Source organism: Sphaeramia orbicularis, chromosome 20, assembly GCF_902148855.1.
Source record: "Sphaeramia orbicularis chromosome 20, fSphaOr1.1, whole genome shotgun sequence".
Classification (NCBI taxonomy): domain Eukaryota; kingdom Metazoa; phylum Chordata; class Actinopteri; order Kurtiformes; family Apogonidae; genus Sphaeramia; species Sphaeramia orbicularis.
In genome coordinates, this window is record NC_043976.1 from 15,377,941 (window position 1) to 15,400,886 (window position 22,946).

General features: G+C 33.2%; 1 protein-coding gene across 1 annotated transcript in view; it reads left to right on the forward strand.

The window, feature by feature from the left end:
• cdh19 (cadherin 19, type 2) overlaps positions 1-22,946 on the forward strand; it is a 111,485-nt gene that overhangs the window by 71,786 nt on the left and 16,753 nt on the right. The window contains exons 9-10 of the mRNA XM_030123970.1: positions 5,830-5,951; positions 6,325-6,442. Of these exons, the coding sequence (XP_029979830.1) occupies positions 5,830-5,951; positions 6,325-6,442 (240 nt within the window). The remainder of the gene's footprint in view (positions 1-5,829; positions 5,952-6,324; positions 6,443-22,946) is intronic.

Sequence of the window (22,946 nt, forward strand, 5' to 3'; positions counted from 1 at the left end):
TGCCTAAAATGTACTATTTCCTCCATTATAACCACTGTTTTTGATCCGAAAGCATTAAGGCATAAATCCTGCTTTTACTGATATCTGGGCTTCATTTGAGAGGTGAGGGTCTAAATTAATTTATTAACGTTGTTAATGTTGCTGTTAATCATTGACATATGCCAGGCTGCAAAAATCTAATAATATGTAATCCAATTTTTATGTAGTATGTTGAAAAAAAAAACATATTTTGTATTTTTTGCATCAAAAAATGTACTGACAGCATGATGAAAAGAGATCGTTTAAGGGGTTAAAAAAAAAAAAAAAAGTAAAATGAATAATTATTTGATATGTATGATTAGGGCTGACTTTGATTTACAAAAATAAAATCAAATTAGAGCAGAAAAATAAATCAATATATAATGTTTAATAGTTTGATTTATAGGTGTGCCTTTTTTCACACTTGGTGACAGATGCTAGTATTTTTGAACATTTGACCAAGCGTCAAAAATAATAATGCAAATTAACCAGTGTTGCTGTTAATCATTGACATATGCCAGGCTGCAAAAATCAAATAATATGTGATCCACTTTTTATGTAGTATATTGAAAAAAAAATAATTTTTTGTGTTTTTTGCATCCAAAAAATGGTTTGTTTCCATTACAAACACAGCATTTAAAGGGTTAAAAAATGTGACAATTATTGAGTATTTGGTATTTTTATTTACGGCTCAAGTTGATGAAATAGAAAAAAGTGTAAACGAATTAAAAACAAACTGTGAGAATTTTTTTTTTTTACATTATTCCACAAGTGTGTCCAAAAAGGCACACTTGGTGCTCAGTAAGGGTCTTGCCGGACAGAATACTGGGGGGTTAACGAACCAATCCTGTGTTTTATTTTTTTATGGAGCTGAGCAGCATTCATTCACACTATCCAACAGTAGGGGGCGGTAATTCACTGTAATGCTAATTTACACCAGACATTTCACAGCATAAAAGAAGGAGCCAAAAGTTTTTATCTACATCAGTGTTTCTAAACGGTCGTTGGGACTTCAGGGTGTGTTTGAACTAGAAAGTTGAGAGGGGGGGTGCTCAGACAGAAATATGGGCATTAGTCACACACATCAATATCAGAACAAGTGGTGGTTGTGCTGCCGTTTTCGTACTACCGGCATGTTACCTCAATAGCAAATTTACGTGTAACCCAGTGTTGCGCATTAAGGTCCGTTGCATTACTTACAGGGTGAGTCAGAAAAAACGCTCTTTCCATTTAAAGAAATTGTACTGCTAAAACGGAAACACTGATTTTCCTTTTGACCATACAGTCATATTGATGTGGTTATTGAGCATGTCTGGTGATGTAGTCATAGATTTATTGAATTGCATAAGAGAGAGAAGGTCCATTGTTTATTGGGCACTGAAATACCTGCCAACACAATGTATGCCACAGTGAACAAACTTGAAATTGACAACAATTACAGGAGTCGGGGCTTTGCTTTCACACTCAGGACATAGGCCTACATGACAGTGCCCAGGGAGTTTTCATCATGGCAAGACCACAGCGATTGCAGGTATTATTTCCTCATCGAGTTGTCTGTTTGGGTCAGGAGAGAGAGTGGCCACCTAGATCCCCGGACTTGACCCCCCTTGATTTTTTCTTGTGGGGGTATCTTAAAAACCGTGTGTATCAGACTGTTCCACAAACTCTTCAGGAACTCCGAAATCGCATCACGGCTGAAATCCAAGCCCTACGACGAACACGAATGGCGAGAAGAGCTGTGTTAGAGATGCGACAACGAGCACAGATTTGCATCAATCTGAATGGTAGCCAGGTTGAAGGTCGTGCCGGACGACTTTGTTGAGACAAAACATTTTGATGGCGAGTAAACATGCTGTAATGGTTGACAATTTCAATTTCATTCACGGTGGCATAAACTGTGTTGGCAGATATTTCGGTGCACAATAAACAATGGACATTCCCTCTGTTATGCTATGCCATAAATCAATGATTCGATCGCCAGACATGCTCAATAACCACATCAATATGACTGTATAATCAAAAGAAAAATAAGCATTTCCATTTCAGTGGTACAATTTCTTTAAATGAAAAGAGCGTTTTTTCTGACTCACCCTGTACATTAAAGCTGCGTATGACTTTCATCACCAATGTTTCCTCAAATCTGTAAAAGCTGAGTCATAGCATAAGGATCACAAATCTGTAAGTCTTTCCGTGATTACGCAACTGAATCTCTTCCCTCACGGTGAACAATTTCAAAATGTACTCCACCGTATACACTTCATTTGTTTACAAACAGAGCCGGTAGGTCACTCGGGCATTTTCGAAATTTGTCGCGCACCCGCTTTCGCTTGGCTGACATGTTTGTTGTTACTGCTACTGCGGCTGTGTGGTGCTCCGCTTCCCACGGTGCACGTCGCGACAAATTTCGGAAAATGCCTGAGTGATCTACCGGCTCTGTAAACACATGCAGTGTTTATGGTGGACTGAATGGACTGAACTTATATAATGCATTTTCCACACCTTCATGGTGCCCAAAGCGCTTTACAATTCCTCACATTCACCCATTCACACACACTCATACACCAGCGGGCGGCTGCTGCCATGCAAGGTGCTGCCTGGCCCTACTGGGAGACATTTAGGGTTCAGTGGTGGAGTACATTTTGAAATTGTTCACTGTGAGGGAAGAGATTCAGTTGCGTAATCACGGAAAGACTGACGGATTTGTGATACTTAGGCTATGAGTTGGGTTTAAGCAGCTTTAAGGTCTGCCCCCCCACCCCCCATAGGATCACATATGAAAGTGGCCTGGGTCGGATTTTAAATGATCCGAGTTGTTCTGTCAAACTGTCTTTAACCCTTTCATGTATGAATTATGAGAACCATAATCAAGATTTTTTTTTTTTTTTTTCCTGAGTGTTTGCATTCTTCTTTTGGCATGAAAACAAAAAACAAAAAAAACAAAGTGATTGAATTTTTTTTTTTTATGAACCTATTTTTCACGGAGTTACAAAAACGTCCACTCATCTGGACATCAAGCATTTAATTTTAGAAATAAAGAAACATTCATTTACTGATATACTGTGTAAGAACTATGAAATAAAAACATTTTTAAAGCTGCTAATCTGATGTTTTCTCACATTTTAACATACTCTAATACCAGTTATTAATCACTTAATGGAGATAATATGCAAAAAAAAAAAAAAACAACAACTTTTGTTTAAAATTAGGAATTAGGATTTTTTTTTTTTTTACATTCAAACATGTTAGTGCAGATCAGGTTTATCTAGAACAGTAAAGTTACAGTAATGGGATGAATGTCAGTGTATGGGATGATGCCTAAGCGTCCATTGTGTTGGTTGATATGGAACTAAAACAACAAAATCCATGAATATACAAGAGAACACCTTTGAACAGCTGTCCACTGTAGTGACCACTGTGCATGAAAGGGTTAACAGATCCGATACAGGTCACATGTGGATCTGATACATGGTCACATACATTGAAATTTTTAGTTATGGTTAAAACGTACCTAGTTTAGAGTTAATGGGGATATTTCTATTTTTAGCACCACCTGAATACCTACTGGTCAGTTTGGTTTATTATTACACTTGTCCTCTGTGTTTTCATACTGTGATAGGCAGTGGGGGGTGTACTGAGCATGCTCAGATGTCTATGGATAACATGAGGTTTATTCTATCAGCATGTTTAGAAATGTTTCGTATTGAGCAAATAAATAATAAATAAATCATATAAATAAATCAAATACACGCAATGCTCACCACAGACACTTGAGGGGTTTAAGGGTTAAACTTGTCCTCTGTGTTGGCATACTGTGATATTCTGTATTATAGGGATGTAACCATATGAAAATTTCATGTCACGGTTATTGTGACCAAAATTATCACGGTTATCATTATTCAATCAATCAATCAACCTTTATTTATAAAGCGCTTTTCATGCACAGATGCAACACAAAGTGCTTTACAGAATTAAAAACAATTACACAATAAAAACAGAAAAACAATTACAAAGAAAACCCCTCCCTCCCACCCTCCATACTAGACACGGCCACACACACACACACACACACACACACACACACATGCCCACACACTTACACACGCACACAACAGGGAGACATGGCGACATTATTATCGCGGTATTATTGAAATTGTGCTCAAAATATTCAAAAAGTACTAATACACACACTGAAATAATGTAACCAAGTTGTATTTTTTAAAATAAATAAATAAATAAAATTATTAGCCCAGTGTACCTTCTGTTGCAGAAACATTCAAATATTAACCCTTAGTGGTCTGAGCCTATTTTGTCCGTTTTTCAGTCCTTTTGATTTTTTCTTTATATACTATATAAACAATTGTTTACTTTACCCATGTTAGGGATCTTTTTTTTTTCAGCACAACTTCGTCTATTTCATCTGTCTGTTATTTTTTTCACTTTAACCTACTATAACAACATAACAGGACAAAAAACACACAAAAAAATGATAAAATCCAATTTGAAAAATGTATATAATTTATTGCATAAATAACACACAGATCCTTAACGAACCTTTTCAAAGACTTTAAAAGTGAATATTGGTTCCAAATATTAGGTATAGAAAATTAAAATTGTAATAAATTAAAACTATACTATAATAACTCACTGTGTTGGAAATGTCAAAATGATAATGGTACTCTGATCCACTGTTTGTGGGAATGTCCAATCATCAAACGTTTCTGGATAGTCGTAATTCATACTCTAAATAATTGGTTGGACAGAACTGTGCCACTTTGTCCGAGGCTGTGTTTACTGGGGGAAAAAGGACAGATAGCTAATGTATCAAATGAAAAATGTTCTGTTATTATGGTTGGGGTTTCAGTAGCAGTCAGGATTATTCTTAAACACTGGAAAATACCTAAAGCCCCACAGTTTAAAGAATAGGTCAATAGGATGATAAAGACTGCTTCATATGAATGTATGCTTCATAAGGTCAATAACAGGGATAAAACCACAGCACCAGTTTGGGAGTCATTCTGGTCTTACAGAACTATGACTGACAGTCAGCAGGATGATAGTTGAACTACTTACCTCATGTATTTAATTAATTAATTAATTAATTAATTATTTTTATTTTATTATCTTTTTTTTTCTTTCTTTAAGATCTTCCACGCTTTGTTTTTTTTTATTTTTTTATTTTTTTTTTTATGTATGTATAGAAGCCCTCAATGTTATTGTTATTATTAAGCAACACTGTATGAATGTCATGATCCAAGTAAAAACTCTAATAAAAACTTGAATTAAATCAATAAATTAAAACTATACTCAAATAATTGACACAAAAGCAGATCTTTACATAGGCGTTTTCTACAGAAAAGTGCGGTAATCAAACACGGTTATCATGATAATTAGAATTTTAACGGTAATACTAACCATCTGCAATTTTAACGCGGTTTATTGTTATACCGGTAATTGTTACATCCCTACTCTATTATTTCAGGTTCAAAACACACCATTTTTTTATTAGAAGTTTAATTTTTATCAGTTTGGGTCGTGGGTTGTAATAGTGGGTCCTGAAGCCAGACCAGTTGAGAACCAGTGCTCTAAACTGATTCCCATAAATAGTCTGTAGTTCCTATTTTGTTCAGAATTGTCTTGGTTTAGTAATTGCAGTGAGTTATGAATGCTTATTGTTTTGTGCCACAATCATCATTTGAGAAAAAAAAAGTAACATTTATCAGTGCTAAGTATAATTTTGACAGAGCTTTTACAAAGCGTTTGTGATGCATGCACCCAGTGGACTCCAGCAAATGTCTATCTTCACTACTGCAGCACAGAATCATTTATCCTCCTCTGTGGTGGTGTTCATCAAAGTGCTGGACATAAACGACAATGTGCCAAGGCTTGCAAGAGATTACCAGCCATATATCTGTGAGGGGACACAGGCGGGAGAAGTATGTATATTATGATGCACTGATGTTTTTGATTTACATCATAGCGCTGTGGCAATGACAATTTTCCACAGAAAGCAGACAGTAAAAGTTTTCATACTGTGTCATATTGTGTCACATCAAAACTTGCTTTTATTTCATTCATCTTTTCAAACATTAATAATGAATCACAAGAAAACCATTTGTACAGCGCTATAAACGTAACATTCACTACACTATCAGTCGCTGAATGAGATTTGAGTATCATATTTCTGACAAAGCAGAAATGAGTTCTCCGTATCTTTATGTAGACGTTCTCTGGAGATTTGTTTATTGGCATGTGAGTCCTGGAACGGAGCTGCATTTGTTTAGTTCTGATGCCTTTGTTTTCTCCTAGCTTATTCAGCTGCTCAGTGCTGTGGATCCCGACGAGCCGGTGGAAGGACATCACTTTTATTTCTCCATGGTCCCTGAGAAACACATCAACCCAAACTTCACCATCAGAGATAATCAAGGTTACCTCCAGATAAATAATACACCTACATAATGTCACCTTTGAGGTGTATCTGTGACAACACACACACTGAAGCGGCTTTAATTTACCTCATTATAGGTTTGATATAAAGGTTTTGGCTGAAATTTACTTAGAGGTCTTATTTATGTCTTTGTGCATAAGAAATCAATGTAAGTGAATCCCTAAAGGAACTTTGTGTTGGTAAATGCAAGTTATGCAAATTTACAAGATTTCAGTTCTGTTGCAACATGTTGATGGTCATATGAACTATGTTTTCAGGTCAAAAATGTCCAATTTCAACACAATTATTAATGCTATATTTTCATGTCACAAATGGCCAAGTTATATTTGACCTGAATTTACCTGAAAAACAAATATTCTATTCTTTTAGATTCCCCAGTTTTTCTTACAAGATTCTATCCTACATATCACGTTTTATTTTTACAGGTTGCAATATGGAGTATGGTGCTGATCCATCCTGCTTATACATACATTAATGCCGCGTTTCCACTACGTGGAACCAGCTCGGCTCGGCTTGGCTCGAAAATTGAGAAAAAGTGAGAATTTAATTTTCCTTGGTCAGGATATGTACAGTCAGTCCAGCTTGGATTTACAAGGCTGACAATTAATACTGAACAAACAAGAACTTAAACTATGAATTATGAAAGAGCTGCAGCATCTGAAACCGACCACAATGAACATTTGACAGATAAACAGAACCACAGTGCTTCAGTTTCAGACTCACAGTTTGTCATGTCTTTTATGGATTGGGATTGTCTCTGTCAACTCACCATATATTTTATTGGGGTTTTTGTTTTTTGTTGTTTTTTTTTACATTCTTATTAATTACTAGAAATTTCAGGTGACCCTATTTGAATTCCAGGCAACTTTATGTGGGGTCCCGACCCCAAGGTTGAAAAACACTGGTATATATTTATACTTCTCATCCAACCACAATCAAATTCACTCAATGGAGCGATTTATCTGGATAGTTGTTGTTTTTTTTTTATTTGAATGATGACAAGCCAGAATGAAAACAAGCTGAACAGAAATAGGAGTAATGAGACTATTTTTAAAATGTAAGGAGTAGAAAGTACAGAGAATTGTGTGAAAATATAAGGAGTAGAAGTAAAAAGTCATTTGACAAATAATTACTCCAGTAAAGTATACATAACCAAAATTTCTACTTAAATAAGGTAACAAAGTATGTGTACTTGTAAGTATTTTTTTTCGACACCTCTGGTGATGCTTGACACTGTTTGACGTACATATTTACTTATGTAAAGTGAGCATGAGTGAGCCTTTAAGTGAACTCTGAGTTTGGAGTCTGTCTAATGAGGTTCTCCTTTGTTTACAGTCACAATACACTGATTTATATGTAAAGTAGTTTTGCATAGACCTATCTCCACACTATGTTAGCGTTGTGCCAGTCATGTAGAAAGGTCTGACACCATCAGAAAAAGGGATGAAAGTTATCTAGGTTGCCGGATAGTTCATTTAAGCTAGTGTTTTTCAACCTTGGGGTCAGGTCGCCTGGAATTCAAATGGGGTCACCTGAAATTTCTAGTACTTGATAAACATTTTTCTTTTTTTTTTTTAATTACTAATAAACAATATATGGTGAGTTGACAGAGACAATCCCAATACATAAAAGACATGACAAACTGTTAGTCTGAAACTGAAGCACTGTGGTTCTGTTTATCTGTCAAATGTTCATTGTGGTCGGTTTCAGATGCTGCAGCTCTTTCATAATTCATAGTTTGAGTTTTTGTTTGTTCAGTATTAATTGTCAGCCTTGTAAATCACAGCTGGACTGACAGGTAGCCTAGTACACATGCAAATTTTACAACATTAACATTTTAATATTAATAATATCATAGTCATTATGGCCTTTAGAAAAATGTGTTTTGTGTAGGTGTGGTAGTGCACTATAGGCCCCTGTGGCGCCGCCTAAGCTTTTGTCCTAATGGCATTTTTTTCCTCTTACATTTACTTTTATACTTTAGTTTTGACATCAGTACTTTTACACTTTTACTTGAGTAAAAAGTTTGAGTTGATACTTTGACATCTACAGACGTCTTTTTAAACCCTAGCACAGTGTTTTTCAACCTTGGGGTCAGGACCCCACGTGGGGTCGCCTGGAATTCAAATGGGGTCACCTGAAATTTCTAGTAATTGATAAAAATAAAAACTTACTAATAAAAATATATGGTGAGTTGTCAGAGACAATCCCAATCCATAAAAGACATGACAAACTGTGAGTCTGAAACTGAAGCACTGTGGTACTGTTTATCTGTCAAATGTTCAGTGTGGTCGGTTCCAGATGCTGCAGCTCTTTCATAATTCATAGTTTGAGTTCTTGTTTGTTCAGTATTAATTGTCAGCCTTGTAAATCACAGCTGGACTGACTGTACATATCCTGACCAAGGAAAATAAAATTCTCCCTTTGTGCAGTAATCTACACCTGGATTTTCTGCCTCTGTCCATAATAATATACATTATATAGACTAAATGTCCTCTAAAATTAACATTTATTTTCAACATAGCATAGCAAACTATTCCATGATCAAAAACAAATTAATTTTAGCAACAAAAAAAAAAGTCTCCATTTTGAATGTCTGGGGTCACCAGAAATTTGTGATGTTAAAATGGGGTCACGAGCCAAAAAAGGTTGGAAACCACCGCCATGGGTCAACGTGCTATTTCATATATAAAGTTGGAGTAAAATGTTTTTTTTTTTTTTTTTACCTCTTCTCATAAAATGAATAATACAATATGACTTATTCATACTAAAGTGTAACTAGGGCTCAGTATGGAATCACTGCATGTAGTCAAAGGTGATTACTGATGTTTATATATAGGAATAAAATGAAAAATGTGTCTGAAGATAAAATTATTCCAACTTTATGGGCAATAGTGTATGTGTGAAGATGGATATCATAGTGTTTTATATGCTCATGACCACATATTGACAGAAATTATACTGTTATTTTACTATTTCACGATTGACCCAAGTTTACAATCCAGTGCTTTAAGCCATAAAGACCCAAACATTCACTAAAAGCATCTACTGATCTAAACTGTTTAATACCTGTTGATCCACTAACCCTGCCCATACAAGTAAAAAATTAGTGTCAAATACAGTTTATCATCTTTTCATGGTCATCAGATATGACCCATTTGGACGTTCAGAGGCTCTGTAGTTACCGTGGAAACACTGTCATCTTCTACAACAGTGATTCCCTAATAAAACCATGTAATGTGACTAATGACAGTGGTGGTAGACGATGGCTTTTATATTCAGTTAATGATATATTTGGTGAAAAAGTTTTTTTTTTGTTTTTTTTTTTCAGTTTCTCTGTTTTGATATAAAAACCTTTGAATTTACACTGAGCTTTTATGAACGTCTACATGATCAGTAAATTAAATATAGGAAAATATCAGATTTTTCACTAAAAATGCAAAATGCAGACGATAATATGATAATAACTGATGATAAATCACTTAGGAAAGTTTAGACAGTTTTCTTATTTGTGCATCTGAGATATGTCTTATTAATGTATGGATATTCACATGATATGTTGGTAAAAAATGATAAAAAAAAAAAAAAAAAAAGTTTAATCCCTGTTGATCCACTAATACATGTAAATAATTGGTGTAAAATGCAGTTTGTCGTCTTTTAATGGTCATCAGATATGACCCATTTGGACGTTCAGAGGCTCTGTAGTTACCGTGGAAACACTGTCATCTTCTACAGCATTGATTCACCAGTAAGACCCATGGAGTTGGATCAATGACAGTGGATGGATTTTACTGAAAAAGTCGTTTTTTCTTCAGTTTTCTCTGTTTTTGATATAATAACCCTGAACTTTAATATGAGCTTTTATGAACATCCACATAATCAGTGAATTAAATACAGGAAAATATAGGATTTTTAAATAAAAATGCAAAATACAGAGGATAATATTAGATTAAATGGTTATAAATCACTTACGAAAGGTTCAAAATATCGAAAAATTCATGTGGAAACTGCCCCAAAAGTAGCTCTGGGTCTTTATGGGTTAAAGAAAGTAAAAAGTGATAAAAGAAAGAGTGGTTTTCTGGTAACTCGTGGGAATCACAAAATAACATGGTGTGATTTACATGTTCATGTTTTACCGGTAAAACCCAAGGAGTTGGATCAATGACAGTGGATGGACACACTTGTTTTTATGTTTAGTTAATGATAAATTATGTCAAAAAAGTCCATTTTTTCTAATTTTTTTCTGATTTGATCTAGTAACCTTTGGATTTATATGGAACATTTGTGCACATCTATATAACTGGTAAATTAAATATAGGAAAATACCTGATTTTCACTGAAAAATGCAAAATACAGAGGATAATATTGTAATAAATTGTGATAGATAACTTGGAAAAGACCAAAAAAAAAAAAAGTTGGAAGTTGTGTCAGAATCAGTTGTGGGTCTTTAAGGGTTGAACAAGTCAGACTAGTTCTTTGGTGGCATTTAGAACAGGATGCTGCAGGAGGGCATAGGAGAACACACATGAAGTATTAAAATGACTATATTCCTATGAAAGAAAGCTCCACATTAAAAAAAAAAAAAAAAACTGTCTGTCAAAACCTGACATTTTCAGGGTGTCATTGTAGCCCGGAGGTCATTGTACTTTGTGTCTAGCGAGGAGGACTTAAAAAACATTAACATGCAGATAGCAGAAGGAAGGAGAATTCCACTACTGGCAATGAGAAACAGCAGAGAAGTGCATGAAAGTTAATGAAACAGAACAGATTTTACTAAATTTATCCTCATAACCAAGTTCATCAATGCCTTTCTTCTGTAGTAACCTTATGTACACACCTGAAAATCCTATAAGATTTTTATATTCAAAACAGTTTAATGCCTATAGATTGGTTGATTGGTATTCATGAAAATCATCAATACATTTAATACATTTTTTTTTGAGCCAAAAAAAAAATAATAATAATAAAATTGATAATACTAATAATACTAATACTAATAATACTAATACTAATAATAATAATAATAATAATAATAATAATAATAATAATAATAATAACTAGAAGCACTCGGAGAGCGCAGACCTCCGCCAAGGCTGATTAGTGGCCCCCCCCGTGGGCCACCCCCACCGCCGATCACCACCAAAATTTAATCGTTTCTTCCTTATCCCGTTTCCAACAAACCCTGAAAATTTCATCCAAATCTGTCCATAACTTTTTGAGTTATGTTGCACACTAACGGACAGACAAACAAACAAACAAACAAACAAACAAACCCTGGCAAAAACATAACCTCCTTGGCGGAGGTAATAATAATAATAATAATAATAATGATAATAATAATAATAATAATAATAATAATAATAATAATAATAATAATAATAATAATAATAATAATAACAACACATTTTATTTGTATAGCGCTTTTCATGGAACTCGAAGACACTTCACGTACAGCAGATAAAAAACAGAAATCAAAAACATTAAAAACCGATAAAAGCAGGTGCAGAAAGCAGGTACATAAATATAAAACAATTAAACATTAAAAGCAATCTTAAATGAGTGAGTTATGTATAAAAATATGCTTCATTTGAACATCTATAGGAATATAATAAAGGTATATTGACCATATTTGTTTCTCTGCTGAGGTTTTAGGCATTAGATTAAGCTCAGGTAAGGTACTGATGCAAAGAAGTGATTAAAAAACAGATGTATTTATCACTACACTGTTGGCCCTATAAAATATTTTTTATGTATTTTTCTCATTTCTAGTCAAAATATCTCATCCCACTTAAAATAAGACATAATCACCTAAAGAGTAACTTTTCAGCAAGACTTAAGAACTGATTTTTAGACAACAGATCTGGAAAATCTTATTTCAAGAGATGTTTCCAAGATAATTTTCACAGAAGTGGTTTCAGTCTTAAAATAGAGAAAACAATCTGGATCCTTTGCTGGGATAATTTGCAAAATATTGCCAAACCTTGCTACTAGTAAAATCAGGCATGATATTAGCTGGAAAATCTTAAAGTTATCTATATTTATTAAAAATAAGACATTTTTTTTTAGGTAAAATTTTTTGGCAAATATATTTTTTTTCTATTTAGGTGAAAAATAAGACAAATGTTGTAGAAATAAGGCATTTTTCACTTTCTTAGAAATAACTTTTTGCAGTGTAGTTAGAACTAAAAAACATAATGCACTATAATTCTTGAATCCACACTGCAAAAATCTAAATCTTACCAAGTGCATTTTTCTCATTTCTAGTCAAAATATCTCATCCCACTTAAAATAAGACATAATCACCTAAAGAGTAACTTTTCAGCGAGACATAAGAACTGATTTTTAGACAACAGATCTGGAAAATCTTATTTCAAGAAATGTTTCCAAGATAATTTTCACAGAAGTGGTTTCAGTCTTAAAATAGAGAAAACAATCTGGATCCTTTGCTGGGATAATTTGCAAAATATTACCAAACCTTGCTACTAGTAAAATCAGGATTGATAATTAGCTGGAAAATCTGAAAGTTATCTATATTTATTAAAAATAAGAAAAAAAAAAATTATGTAAAAATGTTTTGGCAAAGATTTTTTTTCTATTTAGGTGAAAAATAAGACAAATGTTGTAGAAATAAGGCATTTTTCACTCTCTTAGAAATAACTTTTTGCAGTGTAGTTAGAACTAAAAAACATAATGCACTATAATTCTTGAATCCACACTGCAAAAATCTAAATCTTACCAAGTGCATTTTTCTCATTTCTAGTCAAAATATCTCATCACACTTAAAATAAGACATAATCACCTAAAGAGTAACTTTTCAGCGAGACATAAGAACTGATTTTTAGACAACAGATCTGGAAAATCTTAAAGTTATCTATATTTATTAAAAATAAGATTTTTTTTTTTTATGTAAAAAGTTTTTGGCAAATTTTTTTTTTTTTCTCTTTAGGTGAAAAATAAGACAAATTTTGTAGAAATAAGGCATTTTTCACTCTCTTAGAAATAACTTTTTGCAGTGTAGTTAGAACTAAAAAACATAATGCACTATAATTCTTGAATCCACACTGCAAAAATTTAAATCTTACCAAGTGCATTTTTCTCATTTCTAGTCAAAATATCTCATCACACTTAAAATAAGACATAATCACCTAAAGAGTAACTTTTCAGCGAGACATAAGAACTGATTTTTAGACAACAGATCTGGAAAATCTTATTTCAAGAAATGTTTCCAAGATAATTTTCACAGAAGTGGTTTCAGTCTTAAAATAGAGAAAACAATCTGGATCCTTTGCTGGGATAATTTGCAAAATATTGCCAAACCTTGCTACTAGTAAAATCAGGCTTGATAATTAGCTGGAAAATCTTAAAGTTATCTATATTTATTAAAAATAAGAATTTTTTTTAATGTAAAAATGTTTTGGCAAAGATTTTTTTTTCTATTTAGGTGAAAAATAAGACAAATGTTGTAGAAATAAGGCATTTTTCACTTTCTTAGAAATAACTTTTTGCAGTGTAGTTAGAACTAAAAAACATAATGCACTATAATTCTTGAATCCACACTGCAAAAATCTAAATCTTACCAAGTGTATTTTTCTCATTTCTAGTCAAAATATCTCATCACACTTAAAATAAGACATAATGACCTAAAGAGTAACTTTTCAGTGAGATATAAGAACTGATTTTTAGACAACAGATCTGGAAAATCTTATTTCAAGAAATGTTTCCAAGATAATTTTCACAGAAGTGGTTTCAGTCTTAAAATAGAGAAAACAATCTGGATCCTTTGCTGGGATAATTTGCAAAATATTGCCAAACCTTGCTACTAGTAAAATCAAGCTTGATATTAGCTGGAAAATCTTAAAGTTATCTATATTTATTAAAAATAAGACATTTTTTTTATGTAAAAATTTTTTGGCAAAGATTTTTTTTTTTTTTAGGTGAAAAATAAGACAAATGTTGTAGAAATAAGGCATTTTTCACTTTCTTAGAAATAACTTTTTGCAGTGTAGTTAGAACTAAAAAACATAATGCACTATAATTCTTGAATCCACACTGCAAAAATCTAAATCTTACCAAGTGCATTTTTCTCATTTCTAGTCAAAATATCTCATCACACTTAAAATAAGACATAATCACCTAAAGAGTAGCTTTTCAGTGAGATATAAGAACTGATTTTTAGACAACAGATCTGGAAAATCTGATTACAAGAAATGTTTCCAAGATAATTTTCACTTGTTCTAGTTTTTTTTTTTTTTTTTTTACTTAATTCAAGATTTTTTTTTTGCTAAATTCAAGTTTTAGCAGAAATGATAAAAATACACTTGAAAAGATTTAGATTTTTTCCAGTGTATTCCCCATACCACATTTTCTCAAATAGACAGATTTTAGTTCTATCATTATAAAACCCAGGGGAGCAGTGTCTCCTGTTTATAGTCTTTCCACTCAGATAAGCCTCTGGTGGTTATTCAACACAGATTCATATCATCTCAATAGAATTTTTCAGCAAAGGATCCAGGATTTTTTTTTTTTTTTTTTTTTTTTCTCACAGGAAAATACTGGAAATTCCACCAGAGACTTAAGTTCATATCTAAAAGTCTTGTGTTGAAACCATATATGGAGTTTGGTTCGGCTTAGGAAGAACTAACAGTTTGGTTGAATTTGCTGCACCTGTAAGACGTCATCAAACCACTAACAGTAAAATCCCATAAATCTTTTCAGACTGTAGGATGCAGGAGTGTATGTTTTTCATTCCATTCCTTTCTAATTCATTCTTGCTCCTCATCGCTGACTGGACACCACCTGTTTAAATACCATTCTGACTTATTGGACACATTCAACCGTCTCTCTGCTGCACACTTAACAACAGTTTGATCGATTTTTACTGCCCATTTCCATTATTTGCTTTGTTAAAAAAAAAAAAAAAAAAAAAAAAAAAAAGGCAAATATTATTTCATATTGCTTAGTTTAAAGGCCTAAATAATATTGCTTGCGTAGGAGTCGAGACAAATGAAATTTTCATTTACATCGTTTTAATTATGAGAATGTCTTGTTAGTCAGTTTTTGTTGCAGTATATTGATTTTTTACTCATGTTCATATAATGCTCTATCCTCTGCAGTATTTTAAATGCTGTAGCTTAGAGCATAATTTCGATTTACAAGTAGATGCAAGTTTAAAACTACTGATATAGTTTGAGTTTCAGCTCTCACTGCTGATGTAATGACTCACCAGGTGGGTTAGTGGAGTTTTTATCCGTTTATATGACTGGTTAGTGTTCAGATGATCCACTAGATTTGTTTGGCAGCAGTCGTTTATTGTCACTATGCTACACTGTAAAAATCTAAATCTTATCATGTGTATTTTTCCTCATTTCTAGTCAAAATATCTCATCACACTTAAAATAAGACATAATCACCTAAAGAGTAACTTTTCAGTGAGACATAAGAACTGATTTTTAGACAACAGATCTGGAAAATCTTATTTCAAGAAATCTTACTAAGATAATTTTCACTTGTTCCATTGGCAGATACAGTATATATATATTTTTTGCTTAATTCAAGATTTTTTTTTGCTAAATTCAAGCAAAAAAAATCTGCCTTATGTCTTATTTTAACCTGTTTAACCCTGACCATATTTTCAGGTGAAAAACGCCTAAAAAGACATACCCAAAGTAAATGAAGAATTACTTCACAATAATAAGGTTCATATGGATGTTCTTGGTGTCTGTGGACATTTACAGACCTCACAGAATCTATTCCCATTGTCTAAAATATTGTATCTATTACTATGCCTGAGTAAACTGTAACAAACTAAAAGAGAAATTAGAATTTTTTATCCTCGCCTGTTTTTTTTCAGCTGGATTGATGATGATATGCATGAATTAATTGTTCGTGTCAGAGATTTTTAATAGCGTATATTTCACCCCACAAAGATTAAAAATCACGTTTGAACATTAAAGTTTGCACCAAAATACACTTTTGATGTACTTTTATTAACATTAGGGTCTAAACTTTGGGCAAAAGTCGAAAAAAACATTCATTGTCCTGATTTATTATATTTTTACAGTAGATGAATATTAATACAATTTTTTCGGCCCACAGGCGGGCTGATAGGGCTATTAACCCTTTAAGCCCTGACGTGTCTGTGGTGAGCGTTCTGAATGTATGATTTATTTTAAATATTCATAAAAATTCCACCATTTCCTCAATAAGAAAAACTGCAAAACGTGCTCAAAGAATAGACCTTGTTCTTTTCATAGACATCTGAGCATGCTCAGTGCAGTTGCTCACTTGTTCCATTGGCAGATTTTTTTGCTTGAATTTAGCACAAAAATCTGTATATGTAAATGAAATGGTGGATCATTTGGTCCCACCTTTATTGTAGCTTTGTAACACCTCCGGAGGTAGTGCACTGCAAAAATCCAAATCTTGCCAAGTGTATTTTTTTCATTTCTAGGCAAAATATCTCATCACACTTAACCCTTTCATGCATAGTGGACTGCTATTCTACAGCTGTTCTCTTGTATATTCATGGAATTTGTTGTTTTAATTGTATAATAACCAACACAGTGGACGCTTATTGGTCAAAACATAGTAATGTCCCATCAGAGAGCGAACTTTAATTGATTGCCATTCCAACATTTATTTCAATATAAAGTAGCTCCTTGTTTTGGAGAATCCCTTATGGTCCAACTAAAGCAAAAATGAATTTAAAAGTAAAAATGTGGCTCATTTTTCAGGAATGTTGGACAGAATGCAGGGAGATGGATGTTGACCATTCTCATGTTTTTTTGGAAATGTTCAAAACTTTCGGAATATTGGGAAATGATAAACAATGTTCTATGTGAAGTATTAGGGTACACAATTCCAAAGAAACCTGAAATTCTTTATTTGTGCAACTTTGGTGATGGCACTATATGTGAATATGATAAATATTTGGTAAAGGTGATATTGATAGCTGCAAAAAAAAATGTATAACAAGAAAATGGGGGAAGATGAACGTGCCATCAAAGGATCGATGGATAACTACGATTGAGGACATATTTGTAATGGAAAAACTAACACACAGATTGAGACTACAAGAACCACAAATGAACAAAAAGTGGAAAAAAATGGACATTACATAAGCAAAATAATTGGTAACACTGTGCAACCCAGACATTTTCATGTTGTTTTGTTTTCATTTTGTTGTTGTTCTTTTAAAATTAATAAAATATAAGTTCCAAAAACAAAAAAAATGTGGGTCATTTAGCAACACTAATCTGTCAAATTGTCTCTAAATTGTCCCGTCATAGAGATTTTGAATACTGTGTTTTGACCCTTATACATCATCCCATACACTGTAATTCATAGCATTACTGTAACTTTCCTGTTCTTGATAAACCTGATCTGCAGTAAAATATTTGAGTGTAAATAAACTGCTAACTCTTTCCCCGCCAGAGCATTTTCCAGTGAGTTGGTAGCCAGCGCCAGCCGTTTTGGTCATTTTCACTAATCTTTGGAGGCTCACTGAAAATGTTGTGTTAGGAGTATGTGAACACTGAATACATCAAAAGAAAGAACAGAACTTCAACTTTTAAACACAAAAAACTATTTTATTCTATCTTTATTCGTTCGTGAGATATAAACATTTGAATATTGGTCATTTTCAGGAAAAAACTGAATTTTGAGCAAAAAGCTGAGAAAATTGCATTTTTTTCAAAGATATTGATTTTCAAGAGAAAACTGATTTCCTATTTACATTTTTGACTCTTTCTTATTTACCAACAGTAACACTGTCTTCAAAATCACAAAATAAAATAATAATAACAGCAATAATAGTAACAAACAGCTCTAAGATATCCCATCATTCCACAAAATGTTAGGGGAATCCACACCAAACTTTAGACCGAACATCTTGTAAAGCACCAGGTTCCTTCTAAACTTTGCACATTTACATACATCAGTTATAAGTCTAACACATAGTAGTTTAGCTTTTGGATATAAACACCTCAATATTCCTCATTTTCAAGAAAAAAAGAAACAAATGCACTAAATACTGTAGATTTCTGGCCTTTGGCTGCACCAGGTCCTCCTGTTGGACCAGCTGCTGTGTTTGATCTGTAAATAATTATATGGACATCTAGTTATTTATCTCTGTATGAATATATGTATTTATTTATTTCATACAAAAGCCAAATCCAACAGTGTCTTCCCTGTGTCCTGCTGACATTCTACAGCTGAATCTGTTCTGTGTCCTCAGTCTGAATCTGAACTCACTCTAACAGATGCAGACTAGCTTTCCTTTGTCTTGTCCCATGTCTGTATGTCTGTCTTCTCCTTGAATGTCCTCTACAAATGTCTCTTTTCTCTTCCTCCTGTCTGTCATTTTCTCCGTGTCGCTCTGTGCCCCCGCCCCCCCCACCCGCACCTCCGTGTCGGACCTGAGCCGCTCCTTGTTTCCCGTGTTCCGTCTTCGTCTCCCTCACCTTCTGTTTCTCCGTTCCTGTCTCTAAATGGTTCTTCTGTAGCTCCATCACATATTGAATTGTCAGACTCTGTCTCCATAATCATCTTTAAGGCTTTTGAAACTGCGCGCGGTTCCTGCAGTCTTCATTTCCTCATTCAGTGACTGCCGCTGGATGCGTTGCCATGGGATACGGAGACTCCAGTGCAAAAACGTTAAACCCGGCCCGTCATTTTTCCGAAAAAGCTGCTTAATTGTTTGTTTTTGGACTAAGGAAAGTAATTCACATGATCCACAACACCTCCAACTACAGTATAACAGTGAAAACACGGATTGACGGAAAATCTCGTCATTGGCGGGGAAGCGTTGGGAAGCAATTGACGGAATATCTCGTCAATGGCGGGGAAAGAGCTAATTGTTATTAGACTGTAATTAACACATTTTTTAAAAACAAAAAAATTATTATTTTTTTGTTACATATTACACTGGGTTACAAAAAAATGTTTTTTGCAAGTTGTCTAGGTTTTTTCAACTGAATTAGGACCATTTTTGCACCGCTAAATCCAAAAATGACATCTGTTTTTCTCAATCAGGTCAGGTTTTTTTGCTAATTTGATTTTGAAAAATTTGATCTTCTCACAAAATATAATAATTAATACCAAAATAAGATTGGTAAGCACACTTTATGAAACTTGTGACTTGATTCCTGTTAGGTACAATGGTGTATTCACCGCAGATGTAGCAGAATACGTCAGGCTTATTTTTGCAAGATCTTCTAGTCGAAGCCATTTCATTCACCTGTAATATTAAAAAAAAACATTAATCATAAATTGTCAAAAGTAAAATCTTCAGAACTCATTTATTGCAAGAAATATGAAAGAATTTTGTATCATATGATGTGAAAATGCCCATAAATGTAAGCAAAAATGTTAAAAAGACAATATGTAGCATAGTTCAGAAAGTTGACCTGATTGAGCAAAATTAATGTGATTTTTGGATTCAGCACACCAAAATGATCCTAAATCAGCTCAAAAAACTTAAACAATAAATTTGTTGTTGACCAGTGTTATCTGAGTGAGTAATAAGTAGTATTATAATATGTTAAAAATGTGAGAAAATATCAGATTAGCAACATTAAAAAAATAATTTCATAGTTTCAGTCAGTAAATGCATGTTTCTTTGCTTCAAAAATTAAATGCATGGTGTCCAGCTGAGTGGACATTTTCCATGAAAAACAGATTCATAAAAAAAAACTTTCAATTACATTGGTTTTTTTTACACCTAAAGAGGAATAAAAACACTGAGGGAAAAAAAATCTTGAAAAAGGTTGTCATAATTCATGCATGAAAGGGTTGAATAAATAAAGGTACTTTTGTATAAAGTGAGATTTTGATTTAAACATGTAAATCACACAAGGTTATTTTGTGATTCCCTTGAGTTACCAGAAAACCACTCTTTCTTTTACCACTTTTTCTTTTACCACTTTTTTTTCTTTAACCCATAAAGACCCAGAGCTACTTTTGCGGCAGTTCTCACATGAATTTTTCTCAATTTAAACCTTTCCTAAGTGATTTATAACCATTTATTCTAATATTATCCTCTGTATTTTGCATTTTTAATTAAAAATCCTATATTTTCCTTTATTTAATTCACTGATCATTTGTATGTTCATAAAAGCTCATATTAAAGTTCAGGGTTATTATATAAAAAAACAGAGAAAACTGAAGAAAAAGTGACTTTTTCAGTAAAATCCATCCACTGTCATTGATCCAACTCCATGGGTGTTATTGGTGAATCAATGTTGTAGAAGATGACGGTGTTTCCATGGTAACTACGGAGCCTCTGAACGTCCAAATGGGTCATATCTGATGACCATTAAAAGACGAAAAACTGTATTTTACACCAATTATATACTCGTATTAGCGGATCAACAGGGATTAAACATTTTCTATCAGTAGATGACCTACATATCATGTGACTATTCAGACATTAATATGACATACCTCAGATGCACAAATAAGAAAACTGTCTAAACTTTCCTAATTGATTTATGATCATTTATTATCATATTATCCTCTGCATTTTGTATTTTCGGTGAAAAATCAGGTATTCTCCTATATTTAATTTACTGATCATGTAGACGTTCATAAAAGTGTAAATTCAAAGGTTTTTATATCAAAACAGAGAAAACTGAAAAAAAAAAAAACTTTTTCAACAAATATATGGGTTTTATTAGTGAATCAATGTTGTAGAAGATGACGGTGTTTCCATGGTAACTACGGAGCCTCTGAACATCCAAATGGGTCATATGTGATGACCATGAAAAGATGATAAACTGTATTTTACACCAATTATTTACATGTATTGACAGGATTAGTGGATCAACAGGTATTAAACAGTTTAGATCAGTAGATGGCTTTAATCGCCTTCATGTGCATTCTCTTCCTTCGTAACTGCCCTCCTGCAGCATCCTGTTCTAAGTTCCACCAAAGAACTAATGTGACTTGTTCAACCCTTAAAGACCTACAACGATATTTGTCACAACTTCCAAATTACTTTTTTTTTTCCCTACAAATGATTTAGCACAAATTGTTAGGATATTATTCTCTGTATTTTTGCATTTTTCAGTGAAAATCAGGTGTTTTCTTATATTTAACTTACTAAATATAAGTAAATAAATTTATATTTAATTTACCTAATTATTAATTATTATATTAATTATTTTGTTAATTTACCTACCTTTAATTTAGCTCAGAGTAAATTCAAAGGTTTTTAGATCAGATCAGAAAAAATTAGGAAAATTGAATTTTTCGACATAATTCATCATTAACTAACATAAATAAGCAGTGGTTGAAGCTCTATTTTTTTTTCTCCTATAGCTACAATTAGGCTACATCTATCTTAACCCATAAAGACACAGTGTTACTTTTGTGTCAGTTCCCAAATGAATTTTTCTCCATATTTAATCTTCCTTAAGTGATTTATCATCATTAATTATAATATTATCTTATGTATTCTGTGTTTTTTCAGTGACAATGAGGTATTTTAATAACAACAACAACAACAACAACAACAACAATAATAATAATAATAACTAGAAGCACTCAGAGACCGCAGACCTCCGCCAAGGCTGATCAGTGGCACCCCCCGTGGGGCCCCCACCCCCAATCACCACCAAAATTTAATAATTTCTTCCTTATCCCATTTCCAACAAACCCTGAAAATTTCATCCAAATCTGTCCAGAACTTTTTGAGTTATGTTGCACACTAACGGACAGACAAACAAACAGACAGACAAACAAACAAACAAACAAACAAACCCTGGCAAAAACATAACCTCCTTGGCGGAGGTAATAATAATAATAATAATAATAATACATCGGTTTTATATAGTACTTTTTTAAGTACTCTAAGATGCTTTACAATAAACAGCCAAGGGACGAACACACATCAAATGGCTAAACAGATAGAAAGTTAATACTAAATGGCAATCAAAGAACAAATACAGAGACAAATACGAAATATTTGACAAATACAAATATTTCCCTATATTTAATTCACTGATCATGTAGATGTTCATAAAAGTAGAGCTGCAACCGATTAATCGACTAGATGCTTGAAGTCAATGTAAAAAGTCCCGATTCGATTAATCGACTGGAATTGATTAAAGGGAGATATTCTATTGCAGTTTTCCTGAACTGAAGCCTTTTTATGCGTCACAATAAGCATCCGTGTGAAACACAACAGTGGAACCAATGTTTAGCAGCAGAGAAATGAAGGAAACAAAGCTTTAATTCAGGAGAATTGTGGTTGAATGATTTTTTTGGATCACTTTGAGTCGATTAATCAGTGGCAGCTCTACATAAAAGCTCAGATTAAAGTTGAGGAAACTGAAAAAAAGTGGCTTTTGCAGCAAATCTATCATTAACTGAACATAAAAACAAGTGTGTCCATCCACTGTCATTGATCCAACTCCATGGGTTTTAGTGGTGAATCAACATTGTAGAAGATGATGGTGTTTCCATGGTAACTGCCGAGCCTCTG